At 44.8% G+C, this 21,912-nt stretch overlaps 1 protein-coding gene across 1 annotated transcript in view; it reads left to right on the forward strand.

Moving 5' to 3' along the window:
* Positions 1-2,774: 2,774 nt before the first annotated feature.
* The window catches only part of LOC139420823 (serine/threonine-protein phosphatase 2A 55 kDa regulatory subunit B beta isoform), a 109,295-nt gene continuing 90,157 nt past the window's right edge, over positions 2,775-21,912 (forward strand). The window contains exon 1 of the mRNA XM_071171140.1: positions 2,775-3,237. Coding sequence (XP_071027241.1) covers positions 3,159-3,237 — 79 coding nt within the window. The 5' untranslated portion in view covers positions 2,775-3,158. The remainder of the gene's footprint in view (positions 3,238-21,912) is intronic.

The raw sequence follows: 21,912 nt of genomic DNA on the forward strand, positions 1-21,912 counted from the left end.
GTCTGTATACCTGCAGACACAAAAGTGAGCAGTTCAGTCGCTACACGCTATACAGCTAGACTTCAACATATTCTTATAGCCTACAGTACATATTCTTACATCTGTGTTGATTGATATCCATTGAATTGTGTCCATTTTCTGTTTAGAAAGATTTGCACAAATATGAAAAGATAGTTTTCTGATGACACCATCTATAAATTTAGATCTTAAATTTAGGAGATCTTTACATATTTCAGTTAAGTGCCTGCACCTGCTGTCCTTTCAAATTCATATCCAAATGTTTCAGTTTGGCAGTTAGATTCCTGCAAGAACCCCCACCAACTAAGGTGGTTCCTCGATGAACCCCACCTCCTATGGGGTTCATGGAAGTCCCTTTTGGGGTCAATTTTCAGTGCCAAGATCCTTAAGGTTCTTTGAAGAACTTTGAGAGTGTACCTTAACCTTATCTGGCAAAGACTACATCAAAACTCAACAGGACAGACAACGTCTTCTCTGTTTCCCCACTCTCTCCACCGGATCTGCGTCGCACCAAACGGCGAGCGTCACAGACACCGGGAATCTTCACTTAACTGATCTTCCTAAACATTTAAGGCCACCTCCGTTATCACTCCTTTCAACGGTGCCCTGCTCCGGAGAGGAAAGCAAGTCCCATTTATTGTCCCTAATCGAGTGATTCGGAGTGCCCGCTCCCTTTGGGCTGAAGAAACACAATAAATCATCACTCCTAGTTACTTTCACCAACTCAGTAGTCCCCAACCTCTCCTCTACCCAACCTACCACCACATATGGATCAGCAAAAATGCAAGGATCCACTCTCTCCACAAATCTTACTCCCACTGGACCAGAATCATCCTTTACATCCACGAACCGAGGCCGACCTCAGCGGTCCTTACTGCAGGAACTTCATCGACACTCTCGTCAGATTACATCTGAGAGCTACTGGAACACGTATCCCTGTTTTTGCACTTGACGCCAAACTTCCTCGCCACCCTGCTTCCCTCTACACTCAACTTTTTCTCAACAGTTATCACTGCACCTGCCACCACTAATTTATCCTCACTTTCGTCACTCTCAATGTCCTCAAGTTCCTCCAAAGGTTCTGTGAAATCATTCCACATTCCCTTATATCCATTTCCACTGTTCTCTCTTCCTTTTTAACTTGTCCATCATCTTCTCCTTCACCAGACCTTTCAGAAGGCCTGTGTAATCTCCTTCACCAGATCTTTCAGAAGGCCTGTGTAATCTCCTTCACCAGACCTTTCAGAAGGCCTGTGTAATCTCCTTCACCAGACCTTTCAGAAGGCCTGTGTAATCTCCTTCACCAGGCCTTTCAGAAGGCCTGTGTAATCTCCTTCACCAGACCTTTCAGAAGGCCTGTGTAATCTCCTTCACCAGACCTTTCAGAAGGCCTGTGTAATCTCCTTCACCAGACCTTTCAGAAGGCCTGTGTAATCTCCTTCACCAGGCCTTTCAGAAGGCCTGTGTAATCTCCTTCACCAGACCTTTCAGAAGGCCTGTGTAATCTCCTTCACCAGGCCTTTCAGAAGACCTGTGTAATCTCCTTCACCAGACCTTTCAGAAGGCCTGTGTAATCTCCTTCACCAGACCTTTCAGAAGGCCTGTGTAATCTCCTTCACCAGGCCTTTCAGAAGGCCTGTGTAATCTCCTTCACCAGACCTTTCAGAAGGCCTGTGTAATCTCCTTCACCAGACCTTTCAGAAGGCCTGTGTAATCCCCTTCACCAGACCTTTCAGAAGGCCTGTGTAATCTCCTTCATCAGACCTTTCAGAAGGCCTGTGTAATCTCCTTCACCAGACCTTTCAGAAGGCCTGTGTAATCCCCTTCACCAGACCTTTCAGAAGGCCTGTGTAATCTCCTTCACCAGACCTTTCAGAAGGCCTGTGTAATCTCCTTCACCAGACCTTTCAGAAGGCCTGTGTAATCCCCCACTCCATGTTTCTTCATAATATGCTCCACTGTCTTCCTTATTTCTTTTTCTGCCATCTTCTCCAATCGCTCCCATTCTCCAAAAACTTCTCCCTGTGCAACCCACTATCACCCTTTGTGCACTACCGACATCTTAATCTAGGTCGGTGGTTCCCAATCGCTTTGGGTTATTGTACCACCAACTGATTTTTTTCTCTGTCCTGAGTACCCCTGAAGTACCACCTTGTGGATTTTATCAGTAGGCCTATGGTCTCATGAGTCTTCTCAAGTACCCCATGTGGATAGGCCAAGTACCCCCAGGGCTCCTAGTACCCCTGGTTGGGAACCACTAGTCCAGGTCTTAATTGTAAGGGAAAAAAACTACAACCCGCAGACACTCGGCCCTTCTTGGAATGAGTTTGACACCCCTGAGTTAAGTGAACTGAATGACTGTTATATGGCCTTGGCAGTCCTGATGCTCTGTGACCCAGTTCATTAGCCTACAGACTGGAGATGTCACCAGAGTTATCCAGGGATTCCCAAGAGCACAGACCCAGACACTTCAAGTGCCCTAATGACCCACATAGCGTGGCTTTTACATGGAGAATATGCTTGAAGTAAAAGCAACACAGGCAAATTATTCTATAAACCCATCATCAACAGTATCATTAAATGTCGGCTCGTCTCAATAAGGAGTGATAACTGATATGGTTATGATAAATAGTCTAAATTTATTTATCAGACGCACGTAGGCTATATTCTCTCTTCAAAATGGGCTTTGAAACTTTCCTGCGGATACCAATAGAGACACTCACAGGCATAACAGTCAATTCTCGAGCGACCAACAGAGGCAGCATGCGGCTATCGACAGACAGAGCAGGTGCTCCCCAGCCTCCCCTGAAATAACCCTGATGCTTCGGTCCTCCTCCCTCCGACAACACCCTCCCTCCCTCGCATCCGACTCCAGCAAAAAAATAACATATTCTCGTGTCCTGCTGGCGACTAGGGGAAGAACAATGTTTTACGAGAGTAGCATCGCGCGTGGAGACCTCTCTTCTCTTCCTGCTACTATAGCCCCGAAGGAAGGATTCCCGTTGATCTAAACCGAGTAAAAGTGATGCCGAAGACTATGGGCTCTGTCTCCAGCGCTCGGTTTCTTTCCGCTCTGTCAGTGCAGTGTGTGTAGACGATGTGGACTTGATAGTGATGCGCAGCCAACAACAACAAAAAATATGAAATGCTTCTCCCGGTACCTTCCTTACCTCTTCAGACCCTCAAGCACCATCCTCTCCTCCAGCTGTCACACGGAAGGTAGGCTACGGACTTGTGATGTTATTGCGCGCGCGCCTATGTGTGTGTGTGTGTGTGCGTGCGCGCGTGTCTGTGTGTGGGCACTGGGCAGCCAGCAGCAGGCTAGGTCCGGTCGGGAGACATCTCTTTATAGAGAGAGAGAGAGGAGTCTGGAGATTGAATGGGACGGAGCAGAACAGCGGACTGGCTTGTCTCACTCATATCACCCTGCTCTCCTTCCGTTTCTCAGGCGAAACAGACAGTCAGGTTTGAACATTTCAGACCATGTCGGGAGGACCACTCTGGAGTTGGCTCAACTTGGCTGGGTTTCCTTTGTAGGCCCTGTTTGCATAATTCATGACTGCACCTGTCGATGTAAATTGTAGGAACTTTCAAGACAGGACGTACAACCGTGTCCCTCAGCCGAAGCTGAATAGAGTAGACTACTCTGGTGGCAACACCAGATGCTGTTCAAAAAGAAACGAGAGAAATGTGTCAGCCTTTCTGTCAGTCCAACCACGGTGGTCAATTGTTTATATTTATTTTACCAGGTAAATTGACTGAGAACACGTTCTCATTTACAGCAACGACCTGGGGAATAGTTAAGGAGGACAAATGAGCAAATTGGAAGCTGGGGATGATTAGGTGGACATGATGGTATGAGGGGTATATTGGGAATTTAGCCAGGACACCGGGGTTAACACCCCTACTCTTACGATAAGTGCCATGGGATCTTTTAGTGACCACAAAGACTCAAGACCCGTTTAACATCCCATCTTAAAGATAGCACTCTACACAGGGCAATGTGCCCAATCACTGTCCTGTGACATTGGGATCTTTTTTTAGACCAGAGGAAAGAGTGCCTCTTACTGGCCCTCCAACACCACTTCCAGCAGCATATGGTCTCCCATCCAGGGACTGACCCTGCTTAGCTTCAGTGATAAGCCAGCAGTGGGATGCAGGGTGGTATGCTGCTGGCCAAGGACATGTCATCTGACCATGACAACCAAAACAACGTTATGTAAGGCGTCATAAGAGCCCATTAGGTTAAGTTTATGATGAACTTAATCTATTATTATTAAGTTGTTATTATTAAGTTATTACATTTATTGACATATAACATATAAACAATAACATCCCACTGGGCACAAAATGGCTGAACTCATCAACTCAAACTGTTGTTTTGAGTGCAATTTCACAGGATTATGTCATCATTGTAACCAACTTTCATCATAGACAAACCTTGTATAAGATACAGTATGTTGAATTTGTACCTTTTGAAACGGCATTGGATCTTCAGGTTTAACAAACAATAGGCTGGGCAGCACTTCCTACTGGAGAGTTGATCTACACCTATTTATTTATTAGGTCTCTTGTCCAGGGTTTTGACCAAGCCCTGCTTCACTTTTACATTTGTCACTGAATACCACACATGTGCTATCGTGAGAATTATTATTAAGAGATGTCTTAATAACTAAATATATTCACTGTTGTAGCGAAGTCATTCCAAAGGGGAGGTTTAACGATGCAAATGAAATGTAACCATACTTTATAAGTCATCAATTATATCATCAATTGTGTTGTTTAGGCCTACATAGCGTTTGCAAAGTCATCCCAGGGTTCAGCAAAACATAGAGAGTACATAAAGGCCTAGGACTTCAAGCTTTGGTTGATTTCAAATGTAATCTTCAAGTTAATCATTAACACTGTATGTTGGATTCACGTCTCCATCTCAACCAAAAATCTCAGTTAAAGAATAGGACTAAATCAAAGTAAACATTATTTAAAATTTGATGAGATTAGATTTAGTCCTATTCTTGAACCTTTTGGTTGAGATGGAGACGTGAATCCAACATATCAACTATGAATTTGTAGACAAACTGGATATTGAATTGTGTTTGGTTGTCAATGCAACATTTTAAGGAGATCTTCTGCTTGGATAGTTCCATCTGTGCCACTGACTTAGGCAGGCTTTAATTCCAGCGCCAATATTGCAAATAGCTTATTGAAGGGGTGCCTCAGAATGGCAGATGTGCTGTGGTTGGTAACCATGGCTGGGGGCTGGAGGTAGACTAGTAGTCTTGCTGTTGTTGTTGATCAATTGAGGGGATCTTTTCATGTGACAAAGAAATGTGCTCAGACTCATTATAAACCAGCTCACCACATGTATATCAGGCACCCTACAGGACTATGGGCCATTTGCATTTAATCATTCACCAAATCCTTCAGAATAAGCCTTGTTCAAAGGCTATCAACAAAGGCTGTCCTGGAAGTATTCTCAATTTTAATTTCAGAAAGGAGTTTGTTGTGATTTCCATGGGCATATTGTGTAATGGTGTGGGTCTGGCCTGCCTCTCCCAGGGGGCTGACGTGATCACATCTAGCTTTTGTGGAACCAGGTGGTGATATCAGTTGTGTAACCCCCCCCCCCCCCCTTAGAGAGGAGTGCAGCTGGGTCATTTTGCCCATTTCAGCCTGGCTGGGAGGGAGGGAGAAGTGCAGCCCTTGAGAATTACAAGCAACACACACGCACGCACACACACACACACACACACACACACACACACACACACACACACACACACACACACACACACACACACACACACACACACACACACACACACACACACACACACACACATAGATACACACACACAGAGACACAAATACACACAGACACAATGTACCCCCAGGTCTCCATCAGCAGGCAATGAGAAAAGGAGATCACTCTTGCTAAGCTCCAGTTTGCCACATCACACTGTAACTGGACCCTATAGCTTTGAGGGAGGGAAGATTTCTCTTGTGGCCATCACAGCGCATCTGGGGGACGGGGGTAATGGACACATATACCCCTCTAGGGTCGGTCATCAATAGGGCCTGAATTACTGCCAAGGTGGGAGGAATGATCTCTCTCGCTCTCTCTCTCTCTCTCTCTGTCTCTCTCTGTTGCTAGGATTGATGTGGTCTGATAAAGGGGGATGGGGTGAATATTTCAGGACCTTTGTCAATTCAGATTGCCTCAGCAGGGTGCCATCTCTCATCCTTGTTTCTAAACCCCATCTGTAGGCCTCCTCTCCCTCTCTGCCTCTCTCTCCCTCACCACCTCTCTTTCCCCCTCTGCCTTTCTGTCTCTCTTTGCCTCATCTCCCTCTATTGACCTCTACCAGTCCCTCTGTTGTCAGCCTGTGTGTTGCGGCCTTCTCCTATGAGCCACGATGAGCCACTCTTCAACCTCTGGCTGTTGGGTGACGGTGATATTGGCAGCCCCTCTGCCCCCTGGGTCCAACGGCCCAGTCCCCTCAGTTGGACATACTGTAATAGAGTGGTGAACGCCACGTAGGAGAGCTCTGCGTCACAGATTGATCTTTCGATTGGGATTTGGCCGAAGGAGACAGGGACAGGGAGGGCTGGTGCCTGGTGTTGACTGTCCCACCGAGATGAGCTGTGTGGGGCAGCATGAGGAGAGACTGCGTGTACATCCCGTATTCCCTAAATAATGCACTATTTTTGAGCAGGGCCCATATGGACTCACCCAGTAGAGGACAAACTGAGCTGTCAGGAGGGATTTGATACACAGTATACGGATGTATGATCGTAAATATGGTTGATACACAGTATAGTGTATGTATGATCGTATATATGGTTGATACACAGTATACTGTGTGTATGATCGTAAATATGGTTGATACACAGGATGTATAGTGTGCTCTACTGTGTACTGTACTGAATTCTACTCCACTCTATTCTAGTCTACAGTACTTTACATGACTGTACTGAATTCTACTCCACTCTATTCTAGTCTGCAGTACATTACATGACTGTACTGAACTATACTTTTCTTTACTGAACTACAGTGCCTTGCGAAAGTATTCGGCCCCCTTGAACTTTGCGACCTTTTGCCACATTTCAGGCTTCAAACATAAAGATATAAAACTGTATTTTTTTGTGAAGAATCAACAACAAGTGGGACACAATCATGAAGTGGAATGACATTTATTGGATATTTCAAACTTTTTTAACAAATCAAAAACTGAAAAATTGGGAGTGCAAAATTATTCAGCCCCTTTACTTTCAGTGCAGCAAACTCTCTCCAGAAGTTCAGTGAGGATCTCTGAATGATCCAATGTTGACCTAAATGACTAATGATGATAAATACAATCCACCTGTGTGTAATCAAGTCTCCGTATAAATGCACCTGCACTGTGATAGTCTCAGAGGTCCGTTAAAAGCGCAGAGAGCATCATGAAGAACAAGGAACACACCAGGCAGGTCCGAGATACTGTTGTGAAGAAGTTTAAAGCCGGATTTGGATACAAAAAGATTTCCCAAGCTTTAAACATCCCAAGGAGCACTGTGCAATCGATAATATTGAAATGGAAGGAGTATCAGACCACTGCAAATCTACCAAGACCTGGCCGTCCCTCTAAACTTTCAGCTCATACAAGGAGAAGACTGATCAGAGATGCAGCCAAGAGGCCCATGATCACTCTGGATGAACTGCAGAGATCTACAGCTGAGGTGGGAGACTCTGTCCATAGGACAACAATCAGTCGTATATTGCACAAATCTGGCCTTTGTGGAAGAGTGGCAAGAAGAAAGCCATTTCTTAAAGATATCCATAAAAAGTGTCGTTTAAAGTTTGCCACAAGCCACCTGGGAGACACACCAAACATGTGGAAGAAGGTGCTCTGGTCAGATGAAACCAAAATTGAACTTTTTGGCAACAATGCAAAACGTTATGTTTGGCGTAAAAGCAACACAGCTGAACACACCATCCCCACTGTCAAACATGGTGGTGGCAGCATCATGGTTTGGGCCTGCTTTTCTTCAGCAGGGACAGGGAAGATGGTTAAAATTGATGGGAAGATGGATGGAGCCAAATACAGGAAGAAAACCTGATGGAGTCTGGAAGAAAACCTGATGGAGTCTGCAAAAGACCTGAGACTGGGACGGAGATTTGTCTTCCAACAAGACAATGATCCAAAACATAAAGCAAAATCTACAATGGAATGGTTCAAAAATAAACATATCCAGGTGTTAGAATGGCCAAGTCAAAGTCCAGACATTAATCCAATCGAGAATCTGTGGAAAGAACTGAAAACTGCTGTTCACAAATGCTCTCCATCCAACCTCACTGAGCACGAGCTGTTTTGCAAGGAGGAATGGGAAAACATTTCAGTCTCTCGATGTGCAAAACTGATAGAGACATACCCCAAGCGACTTACAGCTGTAATCGCAGCAAAAGGTGGCGCTACAAAGTATTAACTTAAGGGGGCTGAATAATTTTGCACGCCCAATTTTTCAGTTTTTGATTTGTTAAAAAAGTTTGAAATATCCAATAAATGTTGTTCCACTTCATGATTGTGTCCCACTTGTTGTTGATTCTTCACAAAAAAATACAGTTTTATATCTTTATGTTTGAAGCCTGAAATGTGGCAAAAGGTCGCAAAGTTCTAGGGGGCCGAATACTTTCGCAAGGCACTGTATACTTCACTTTTCTTTAATATTCTGTACTGTACTTTACTGTGCTCTAAATGACTGTAATGTACTATACTGTACTGAACTATACTCTACTTTATTTACTGTACTATGCTGGACGTCCTGTGTCGGTCTGTGCTCAGTTGGTGAGGATGTTGGTTACAGTAAATGAAAAGAGAGGGGCTTATGGGTAGGTGTCACTAAGAGCTGTGAGAGGTGGCATTAATGAGAGAGACAGAGAGTTACAACATTTGAAATGTCTTTATTCTTGTGGAACTTGTGTGAGTGTAATATTTACTGTTAACTTTTTATTGTTTTATTTATTTGTTTATCCATTTCACTTGATTTGGCATTGTTGCCATTTTAATGCAAGTTTGCTCTAATTATCCACATTTTGGCATGGGGTGGAGAGAAGGTTTTGCAAAACTAATTTCATGCAATTCTACTCATTTTGGCATGGTGCAGAGAGGAAAATAAACTTTTTTACAGCTAATTTTCTGCAATTAAAAAAAAAACATCATAGGGGGAGGGACATTTTTGCATTAATATGATATCTGAACGAGACTAAGTAACAAAATCAATGGGGGCCCCCCGGCTGGTAATTTGACCATGATAACAAGTTTAGATAGCTGACCGCTAAACTAACTTAGTAATCAATGTTAGCTGACATGGGCTGATTGACTGACTATTACTGTAGCGGTATTCGTCGTCGGAAGAAAAGGAATCATCGGACCAAAGAGCAGTGTGGTAAGTGTTCATACTTTTATTTCAACTGAACACTAAATAACAAATATCACAAAGAGATTGAACGGAAACCGAAACAGTCCTGTACGGTGCAGAAACACAAAACAGAAAATAACTACCCACAAAAACCCTGTGGGAGAAAGCTACCTATGTATGGTTCCCAAGCAGAGACAACGATAGACAGCTGTCCCTGATTGAGAACCATACCCGGCCAAAACAAAGAAATACAAAAACATAGAAAAAGGAACATAGAATGCCCACCCAAATCACACCCTGACCAAACCAAAATAGAGACATAAAAAGCTCTAAGGTCAGGGCGTGACAATTACTGACTGACATAACAAGACAAAAACTGCTGATGCACAACCACATTTTTAAATGTCACCTTCTGCTATCCTACTGTCCTAACAGTAAAATGATAACCCAACTGCTAATATAGGCAGTAGCATTCATTTTAGTAGTAATAATAGTAGCATGTTTAGTCTAAATCAAATCAAATTTATTTACAGTGGGACAAAAAAGTATTTAGTCAGCCACCAATTGTGCAAGTTCCCACTTAAAAATATGTACTTTTCATCATTGGTACACTTCAACTATGACAGACAAAATGAGATTTTTTTTTCTCCAGAAAATCACATTGTAGGATTTTTAATGAATTTATTTGCAAATTATGGTGGAAAATAAGTATTTGGTCAATAACAAAAGTTTATCTCAATACTTTGTTATATACCCTTTGTTGGCAATGACAGAGGTCAAATGTTTTCCGTAAGTATTCACAAGGTTTTCACACACTGTTGCTGGTATTTTGGCCCATTCCTCCATGCAGATCTCCTCTAGAGCAGTGATGTTTTGGGGCTGTTGCTGGGCAACACAGACTTTCAACTCCCTCCAAAGATTTTCTATGGGGTTGAGATCTGGAGACTGGCTGGGCCACTCCAGGACTTTGAAATGCTTCTTACGAAGCCACTCCTTCGTTGCCCGGGCGGTGTGTTTGGGATCATTGTCATGCTGAAAGACTCAGCCACGATTCATCTTCAATGCCCTTGCTGATGGAAGGAGGTTTTCACTCAAAATCTCACGATAGATGGCCCCATTCATTCTTTCCTTTACACAGATCAGTCGTCCTGGTCCCGTTGCAGAAAAACAGCCCCAAAGCATGATGTTTCCACCCCCAAGCTTCACAGTAGGTATGGTGTTCTTTGGATGCAACTCAGCATTCTTTGTCCTCCAAACACGACGAGTTGAGTTTTTACCAAAAAGTTATATTTTGGTTTCATCTGACCATATGACATTCTCCCAATCTTCTTCTGGATCATCCAAATGCTCTCCAGCACTTCAGACGGGCCTGGACATGTAATGGCTTAAGCAGGGGGACACGTCTGGCACTGCAGGATTTGAGTCCCTGGCGGCGTAGTGTGTTACTGATGGTAGGCTTTGTTACTTTGGTCCAGGCTCTCTGCAGGTCATTCACTAGGTCTCCCCGTGTGGTTCTGGGATTTTTGCTCACCGTTCTTGTGATCATTTTGACCACACGTGGTGAGATCTTGCATCAGTGGTCTTGTATGTCTTCCATTTCCTAATAATTGCTCCCACAGTTGATTTCTTCAAACCAAGCTGCTTACCTATTGCAGATTCAGTCTTCCCAGCCTGGTGCAGGTCTACAATTTTGTTTCTGGTGTCCTTTGACAGCTCTTTGGTCTTGGCTATAGTGGAGTTTGGAGTGTGACTGTTTGAGGTTGTGGACAGGTGTCTTTTATACTGATAACAAGTTCAAACAGGTGCCATTAATACAGGTAATGGGTGGAGGACAGAGGAGCCTCTTAAAGAAGAAGTTACAGGTCTGTGAGAGCCAGAAATCTTGCTTGTTTGTAGGTGACCAAATACTTATTTTCCACCATAATTTGCAAATAAATTCATTAAAAATCCTACAATGTGATTTTCTGGTTTTTGTCCCCCTCATTTTGTCTGTCATAGTTGAAGTGTACCTATGATGAAAATTACAGGCCTCTCTCATCTTTTTTAAGTGGGAGAATTTGCACAATTGGTGGCTGACTAAATACTTTTTTGCCTCACTGTATATAGCCCTTCTTACATCAGCTGATATCTCAAAGTGCTGTACAGAAACCCAGCCTAAAACCCCAAACAGCAAGCAATGCAGATGTAGAAGCACGGTGGCTAGGGAAAACTCCCTAGAGAGGCCAAAACCTAGGAAGAAACCTAGAGAGGAACCAGGCTATGAAGGGTGGCCAGTCCTCTTCTGACTGTGCTGGTTGGAGATTATAACAGAACATGGCCAACATGTTCAAATGTTCATAAATGACCAGCATGGTCAAATAATAATAATCACAGTAGTTGTCGAGGGTGCAACAAGTCAGCACCTCAGGAGTAAATGTCAGTTGGCTTTTCATATCCGATCATTAAGAGTATCTCTACCGCTCCTGCTGTCTCTAGAGAGTTGAAAACAGCAGGTAGGACAGGTAGCACGTCCGGTGAACAGGTCAGGGTTCCATAAACGCAGGCAGAACAACTGAAACTGGAGCAGCAGTACGGCCAGGTGGACAGGGGACAGCAAGTAGTCATCATGCCAGGTAGTCCTGAGATATGGTCCTAAGGCTCAGGTCCTCCGAGAGAGAGAAAGAAAGAGAGAATTAGAGAGATCATACTTAAATTCACACAGGACACCGGATAAGACAGGAGAAGTACTCCAGATATAACAGACTGACCCTAGCCCCCCGACACATAAACTACTGCAGCATAAATATTGGAGGCTGAGACAGGAGGGGTCGGAGACACTGTGGCCCCATCCGATGATACCCCCGGACAGGGCCAAACAGGCAGGATATAACTCCACCCACTTTGCCAAAGCAAAGCCCCCACACCACTAGAGGGATATCTTCAACCACCAACTTACCATCCTGAGACAAGGCTGAGTATAGCACACAAAGATCTCCGCCATGGCACAACCCAAGGGTGGGGCGCCAACCCAGACAGGAAGATCACGTCAGTGACTCAACTCACTCAAGTGATGCACCCCTCCTAGGGACGGCATGGAAGAGCATCAGTAAGCCAGTGACTCAGCCCCTGTAATAGAGTTAGAGGCAGAGAATCCCAGTGGAGAGAGGGGAACCGGCCAGGCAGAGACAGCAAGGGCGGTTCGTTGCTCCAGAGCCTTTCCGTTCACCTTCACACTCCTGGGCCAGATAGGTAGGTGCAAGCCCTTGTAATGCTTTGTAGGTTAGCAGTAAAACCTTGAAATCAGCCCTTGCCTTAACAGGAAGCCAGTGTAGGGAGGCTAGCACTGGAGTAATATGATAAAATGTTTTGGTTCTAGTCAGGATTCTAGCAGCCGTATTTAGCACTAACTGAAGTTTATTTAGTGCTTTATCCGGGTAGCCAGAAAGTAGAGCATTACAGTAGTCTAACCTAGAAGTAACAAAAGCATGGATACATTTTTCTGCATCATTTTTGAACAGAAAGTTTCTGATTTTTACAATGTTACGTAGATGGAAAAAAGCTGTCCTTGAAACAGTCTAGATATGTTCGTCAAAAGAGAGATCAGGGTCCAGAGCAACGCCGAGGTCCTTCACAGTTTTATTTGAGACGACTGTACAACCATCAAGATTAATTGTCAGATTCAACAGAAGATCTCTTTGTTTCTTGGGACCTAGAACAAGCATTTCTGTTTAGTCCGAGTTTAAAAGTAGAAAGTTTGCAGCCATCCACTTCCTTATGTCTGAAACACAGGCTCCAGCGAGGGCAATTTTGGGGCTTCACCATGTTTCATTGAAATGTACAGCTGTGTGTCATCCGCATAGCAGTGAAAGTTAACATTATGTTTTCGAATGACATCCCCAAGAGGTAAAATATATAGTAAAAACAATAGTCCTAAAACGGAACCTTGAGAAACACTGAAATTTACAGTTGATTTGTCAGAGGACAAACCATTCACAGAGACAAACTGATATATTTCCGACAGATTAGATCTAAACCAGGCCAGAATTTGTCCGTGTAGACCAATTTGGGTTTCCAATCTCTCCAAAAGAATGTGGTGATCGATGGTATCAAAAGCAGCACTAAGGTCTAGGAGCACGAGGACAGATGCAGAGCCTCGGTCTGACGCCTTTAATTGGTAATTTACCATCTTCACAAGTGAAGTCTCAGTGCTATGATGGGGTCTAAAACCAGACTGAAGCATTTCGTATACATTGTTTGTCTTCAGGAAGGCAGTGAGTTGCTGCGCGACAGCTTATTCTAACCTTTTTGAGAGGAATGGAAGATTTTATATAGGCCGATATTTTTTAATATTTTCTGGGTCAAGGTTTGGCTTTTTCAAGAGAGGCTTTATTACTGCCACTTTTAGTGAGTTTGGTACACATCCGGTGGATATAGAGCCGTTTATTATGTTCAACATAGGAGGGCCAAGCACAGGAAGCAGCTCTTTCAGTAGTTTAGTTGGAATATATTCCAGTATGCAGCTTGAAGGTTTAGAGGCCATGATTAATTTAATCATTGTGTCAAGAGATATAGTACTAAAACACTTGAGTGTCTCTCTTGATCCTAGGTCCTGGCAGAGTTGTGCAGACTCAGGACAACTGCGCTTTGGAGGAATACGCAGATTTGAAGAGGAGTCCGTAATTTGCTTTCTAATGATCATGATCTTTTCCTCAAAGAAGTTAATGAATTTATTACTGCTGAAGTGAAAGTCATCCTCTCTTGGGGAATGCTGCTTTTTAGTTAGCTTTGCGACAGTATCAAAAATAAATTTCGGATTGTTCTTATTTTCCTCAATTAAGTTGGAAAAATAGGATGATCGAGCAGCAGTAAGGGCTCTTCGATACTTCACGGTACTGTCTTTCCAAGCTAGTCGGAAGACTTCCAGTTTGGTGTGGCGCCATTTCCGAACCAATTTTATGGAAGCTTGCTTCAGAGCTCGGGTATTTTCCATTTACCAGGGAGCTAGTTTCTTATGACAAATGTTTTTAGTTTTTAGGAGTGCAACTGCGTGGTTAACTGATTTTTGTCCTCTGACTTCTTTGAGTAGACAAAGGGAGTCTGGAAGGGCATCAAGGAATCTGGGTTGTCTGAGAATTTATTGCATGACTTTTGATGCTCCTTGGTTGGGGTCTGAGCAGATTATTTGTTGCGATTGCAAACGTAATAAAATGGTGGTCCGATAGTCCAGGATTATGAGGAAAAACATTAAGATCCACAACATTTATTCCATGGGACAAAACTAGGTCTAGAGTACGACTGGGACAGTGAGTAGGTCCAGAGACATGCTGGACAAAACCCACTGAGTCGAGGATGGCTCCGAAAGCCTTTTGGAGTGAGTCTGTGGACTTTTCCATGTGAATATTAAAATCACCAAAAATTAGAATATTATCTGCTATGACTACAATGTCCGAGAAGAATTCAGGGAACACAGTGAGGAGCGCTGTATATGGCCCAGGAGGCCTGTAAACAGTAGCTATAAAAAGTGATTGAGTAGGCTGCATAGATTTCATGACTAGAAGCTCAAAAGATGTAAATTGAAATTTGCTATCGTAAATGTTAGCAACACCTCCCACTTTACGGGAATATGGTCACTAGTGAGGCCTCATTTAACACAGTAAATTCATCAGGCTTAAGCCATATTTCAGTCAGGCCAATCACATCAAGATTATGATCAGTGATTAGTTCATTGACTATAACTGCCTTTGAAGTGAGGGATCTAATATTTTGAGATGTGAGGTATCACGATCTCTTTCAATAATGGCAGGAATGGAGGAGGTCTTTATTCTAGTGAGATTGCTAAGGCGAACACCGCCATGTTTAGCTTTGCCCAACCTAGGTCGAGGCACAGACACAGTCTCAATGGGGATAGCTGAGCTGACTACACTGACTGTGCTAGTGGCAGACTCCACTAAGCTGGCAGGCTGGCTAACAGCCTGCTGCCTGGCCTGCACCCTATTTCATTGTGGAGCTAGAGGAGTTAGAGCCCTGTCTATGTTGGTAGATAAGATGAGAGCACCCCTCCAGCTAGGATGGAGTCTGTCACTCCTCAGCAGGCCAGGCTTGGTCTTGTTTGTGGGTGAGTCCCAGAAAGAGGGCCAATTATCTACAAATTCTATCTGTTGGGAGGGGCCGAAAACAGTTTTCAACCAGCGATTGAGTTGTGAGACTCAGTTGTGAGACCCTAACTGGGAGGAGGCCAGAGACAATTACTCGATACCGACACATGTTTCTAGCTGATTTACATGCTGAAGCTATGTTGCGCTTGGTGACCTCTGACTGTTTCATCCTAACATCGTTGGTGCCGACGTGGATAACAATATCTCAATACTCTCTACACTCGCCAGTCTAATATTGTCCATATTATTTATTATATTTTTCTATTCACTGTTTTACTATCCACTGTTGCCATTCTATTGCTGTTATTTATATTATATATTTATTTTTATGATTGACTTTTTATCACTTTTATTTATTATTTTATTACAATGTATATTGTAAACATTGTACTTTGGCAATCTTTAAGCAATGTTTTTCAGGCCAATGAAACAATTTGATTTTGAATTTGAAGAGGTAGAAGTAGAGACAGCACCCTACAATCACACTACACTGTGGAAGAAGAAGAGACAGACACATTACGCTGTGGAAGAAGAAGAGACAGACACACTACGGAGTGGAAGAAGAGGAGACAGACACACTACACTGTGGAAGGAGAAGAGACAGACACATTACGCTGTGGAAGAAGAAGACACAGACACACTACACTGTTGAGGAAGCAGAAGAGACAGACACACTACGGAGTGGAAGAAGAAGAAAAGACAGACACACTACACTGTGGAAGAAGAAGAGACAGACACTACACTGTGGAGGAAGAAGAAGAGACAGACACTACGGAGTGGAAGAAGAAGAAGAGACAGACACACTACGGAGTGGAAGAAGAAGAAGAGACAGACACACTACACTGTGGAAGGAGAAGAAGAGACAGACACACTACACTGTGGAAGAAGAAGAGACAGACACACTACACGGTGGAAGAAGAAGAGACAGACACACTACACTGTGGAGGAAGAAGAAGAGACAGACACACTACACTGTGGAAGAAGAAGAGACAGACACACTACACTGTGGAGGAAGAAGAAGAGACAGACACACTACACTGTGGAAGAAGAAGAGACAGACACACTACACTGTGGAGGAAGAAGAAGAGACAGACACACTACACTGTGGAAGAAGAAGAGACAGACGCACTATACTGTGGAAGAAGAAGAGACATACACACTATACTGTGGGAGAAGAAGAGACAGACACACTGCGCTGTGGAAGAAGAAGAGACAGACAGGGGGAAACTGCTGTGGAAGCAAACTGTGTAACCACACCATGGTCGATAGCTTTACAAGAAGTGAGCGTTGGCTTAATGCAGGCTTGTTTACCCTTGCTTTTTTTGTCTCAGCTCCATCCATCTCTCTCGTTGGCAGCCTGTCTGTTCCAGGTTCAAGCTCTTGTCATTTTTTGGTTGAATTTAATTTATTTTTCTACTTCCCATAATGTATTTAGCCTTGAGTGTTTCAGTTATTCTGGTGGAGTGAGTGATAGTCCATATCAGAGTTTTCGAAAATCATTACAATACGTTCTGTTCCACAGATGATGAGCATGAGAAATGTTAGTCGGCATAGCTAGATATGATCAGAGAAAAGTTTAATTGGTTCTCTGTTTTCTATGATAATGTCACGCCCTGACCAAAGAGAGCCTTTTTATTCTCTATTTTGGTTAGGTGTGACTAGGGTGGGTAATCTAGGTTGTTTTATTTCTATGTTGGCCTGGTATGGTTCCCAATCAGAGGCAGCTGTTTAGCGTTGTCTCTGATTGGGGATCATATTTAGATCATATTTAGGCAGCCATTTTTGTGGGATCTTGTTTTTGTGTTGTTGCCTGTGAGCACTCCAGAACGTCCTGTTTTGTTTATTCTTTTATGGTTTTTTTCTGCGTTTCATTAAATAAACATGTGGAACCCATATCACGCTGCGCTTTGGTCCGAAGGTTCTTACGACGATCGTGACAGAAGATCCCACCACAACAGCAGCGTGCAGCGTGCTCAGGATGCCACCTGAGTCAGCTCTCCGTACTCGCCTTGAAGTGTGTGTCACCAGTCCGGTACCACCTGTGCCAACTCCACACACCAGGTCTCCAGTGCGCCTCCACAGCCCAGTACGTCCTGTACCAGCTCCACACACTAGGCTTCCAGTGCGTCTCCCCAGTCCGGTACGTCCTGTGTCTCCTCCTCGCACTTGAACTGAAGTGTGTGTTCCCAGTCCGGTACATCCTGTGCCTGCTTCTCGCACTCGCTCTGAAGTGCGTGTCACCAGTCCGGTGCCACCTGTGCCGGCTCCACGCACCAGGCTTCCGGCAACGGTTCACAGGCCAGAGCTTCCGGCGACGGTCCCCAGTCCAGAGCTTCCGGCGACGGTCCCCAGTCCAGAGCTTCCGGCAACGGTCCCCCGTCCAGAGCGTCCAGCGACGGTTCCAAGTCCGGAGCATCCGGCGACAGTTCATAGTCCGGAACCTCCTGCGATGGTCCACAGTCCGGAACCTCCTGAGAATGTCCACAGTTCGGAACCTCCAGTGAGGGCCAACGGTCCGGAGCTTCCAGGCAAGGCGTCCAGTCCAGCTCCAAGGCCGGAGCCTTCCTCTGCGTCGGGGTCCAGTCCGGGCACGGCGTCCAGTCCTGCTCCAAGGCCGGAGACTTCCTCTGCACCGATGTCCAGTCCAGGCACGGCGTCCAGTCCTGCTCTATGGCCGGAGCCTTCTTCTGCGCCGGTGCCCAGTCCAGGCACAGCGTCCAGTCCAACTCCAAGGCCAGAGCCTTCCTCTGCGCCGATGTCCAGTCCAGGCACGGCGTCCAGTCCTGCTCCAAGACCGGAGCCTTCCTCTGTGCCGATGTCCAGTCCAGGCACGGTGTCCAGTCCTGCTCCAAGGCCGGAGCCTTCCTCTGCTTCGGGGCCCAGTCCAGGCACGGCGTCCAGTCCAGCTCCAAGGCCGGAGCCGTCCTCTGCACCGAAGTCCAGGTCAGGTCCGGTGTCCAGTCACGCTCCATGGCAGGAGCCTTCCTCTGCGCCGGTGCCCAGTCCAGGTACAGCGTTCAACCCAGCTTCATGGCCGGGGCCCTCCTCTGAGCCGAGGCCCAGTTCGGGCACGGCGTTCTACCCGGCTCCATGGCCGGACCCGTGGTCTGGGCGGGGGCAAAGTCCTGCACCAGAGCCGCCACCGATGCTGGCGGATCCGTGAGCGGAGTGGGTACTTCGCCCCGCACCAGAGCCGCCACCGACGCTAGATGCCCACCCGGACCCTCCCCTATAGAGTCAGGTTTTGCGGCCAGAGTCCGGGGGGGGGGGGGGGGGGGGGGGGGGGGGGGTAAATCTGACCATAGAGAGCCTTTTTATTCGCTATTTTGGTTAAGTCGGGGTGTGACTAGGGTGGGTAATCTAGGTTGTTTTATTTCTATTATTTCTATGTTGGCCTGGTATGGTTCGTGACAGATAAGTCATAATCAGACTGTTTTGCCAGTGTAGTCCCACACGGTAGTCATACATTCTGAACCCTTGTTAGTCTATGAAAATGTCTATGTGTATGAAAATGGAGTATGAGTATTTCATCTGTTTTCTTTTAAGTCTGAGAAATAAAAGTAGTTAGTTTCACGGATACAGAAGCACCCCGATCCAATGATTACACTGCCCAAGTTTCTGAAATAACAACAGACATTTGACAAGGTCAGATATATAGATTTTAGGAAACATAATTGCGGAAGGTTATTAGCATATGTGATGTAACCAGACTTGTTTTGTGTCTGTGAAAAACATTAATATCAATCAGTTGTGTATGTGGTTTGAATATTTACACCAAAGCTTCAGCCAACTTAATCATGTGAGCCTCTCTCAACTTCTCATGTCACCTGAGCCCCAGCCCACCACTGATCTAGTTCAGCAGGCCATGCGGGCAAGTATGGATAGCTGCAGCCCAAAATGGCAATCAGAGTATGGGTGAGTGGGTGTGTATAAAGAAGTGGGTGTATGGAAAGAGAATCAGCTAATTGGGCAGATTTGTTGCCACTCAAAACCATTTTGCGTGGCTGATTGGGCTTCACGACGAGTTGATAAGCCGGTGGTAATGACTAGTTCAGTTGAGCTGTATGGAGATGCTTACCGACCTGAGGTGCTTCCCACTGGGCAGCTGTATCATGGTGTCGTAATATAGCAGCCTACACAGGAAATGACTAATATTGATTGTCACCTTGATACAGTACATACATACAGTCAATGGGGGAGATCATGAACGGCAGCAACAACAACACAGTGTCCTTGGCTCCCGTTTTCCAAGCACTACTGTCCCTCAACGGCATGGGAAGTAGCTGCCTAGTCGCCAATATCAGGGTCACAGTAAGCACATGCATACAACACATACAAGCAACAGTACAGCCGTCATTAGTACTTTTAATAAAAAAATAAAGTTTTATAACTGAAAATGTACAATTGCTTGTGTAAAAATAACAGTGAAATACGACTTAGACTCATCCTCTTACAGAAGTCCAAAGTCTTGCGGTATGGTATAGTTGCGTGGGAAGAATTGCAGCTCAATCAAAACCGTCTAGCCTATAGCAGAGCGCTTTCAACACACCCACTCCTTTCCACACGCCGACTACTTTCCCTTCGACAAATCCACTCCTTTCCACACGCCCTCTACTTTCCTTTCTCCACACCCACTACTTTCCCTTCGACACATCCACTCCTTTCCACACGCCCACTACCTTCCCTTCGACACATCCACTCCTTTCCACACGCCCACTACTTTCCCTTCGACACATCCACTCCTTTCCACACGCCCACTACCTTCCCTTCGACACATCCACTCCTTTCCACACGCCCACTACTTTCCCTTCGACACATCCACTCCTTTCCACACGCCCACTACTTTCCCTTCGACACATCCACTCCTTTCCACACGCCCGCTACTTTCCCTTCGACACATCCACTCCTTTCCACACGCCCGCTACTTTCCTTTCTCCACACCCACTACTTTCCCTTCGACACATCCACTCCTTTCCACACGCCCACTACTTTCCCTTCGACACATCCACTCCTTTCCACACGCCCGCTACTTTCCCTTCGACACATCCACTCCTTTCCACACGCCCGCTACTTTCCTTTCTCCACACCCACTACTTTCCTTTCAACACACCCACTCCTTTCCACACACCCACTACTTTCCTTTTTTCCCACACGCCCACTACTTTCCTTTCGACACACCCACTCAACACGCCCATAGTCCGGTCGCCATATTGGGCTGAAGCTAATCACTTCTCCATGCGTGCAGGAACACTATTCACTGACACCAATACTCTATGGTAGTAGCCTTATATGTAATCTACAGTGCCTTCAGAAAGTATTCACACCACTTGATTTTTTCCTAATTTTGTTGTGTTACAAAGTGGGATTAAAATGGATTTAATTGTAATTTTTTGGCAATGATCTACACAAAATGCTCTGTAATGTCAAAGTGGAAGAAAAATTCTGAGTCTAAGAGCTTTGCACACCTGGATTGTACAATATTTGCCCATTATTCTTGGAAAGATTATTCAGGCTCTGTCAAGTTAGTTGTTGATCATTGCTAAACAGACATTTTTAAATCTTGCCATAGTTTGTCAAGCCGATTTAAGTCAAAACTGTAATTAGGCCAATCAGGAACATTCAATGTCGTCTTGGTAAGCAACTCCATTGTATATTTGTATTTTTAGGTAATTGTCCTGCTGAAAGGTGAATTTGTCTCCTGGCGTCTGTTGGAAAGCAGACTGAACAAAGTTTTTCTCTAGAATATTGTCTATACCATATATTTTTATCCTAAAAACTCCCTAGTCCTTGCTGATGACAAGCATACCCATACTATGATGCAGCCACCACCATGCTTGAAAATTTGAAGAATGGTACTCAGTGATGTGTTGTGTTGGATTTGCCCCAATTATAACACTTTGTATTCAGGAAAATATATTTTTTCCCATATTTAATGCAGTTTTCCTTTAGTGCATTATTGCAAACAGGATGCATGTTTTGGAATATTTGTATTCTGAACAGGCTACCTTCTTTCCACTCTGTCAATTAGGTTAGTATTGTGGAGTAACTACAATGTTATTGATCCATCCTCAGTTATCTCCCATCACAGCGATTAAACTCTGTAACTGTATTAAAATCATCATTGGCCTGGCTCATTGGTGAAATCCCTGAACGGCTTCCTTCCTCTCCAGCAACTGAGTTAGGAAGGGCTCCTGTATCTTTATAGTGACCGGGTGTACAGATACACCATCCAAAGTCTAATTCATAACTTCGCCAAGCTCAAAGGGATATTCAATGTCTGCTTTTTTCTTTACCCATCTACCAATAGGTGCCCTTCTTTGTGAACCATTGGAAAACCTCCCTGGTCTTTTTAGTTGAATCT

Source organism: Oncorhynchus clarkii, chromosome 12 (genome assembly GCF_045791955.1).
Source record: "Oncorhynchus clarkii lewisi isolate Uvic-CL-2024 chromosome 12, UVic_Ocla_1.0, whole genome shotgun sequence".
NCBI lineage: Eukaryota > Metazoa > Chordata > Actinopteri > Salmoniformes > Salmonidae > Oncorhynchus > Oncorhynchus clarkii.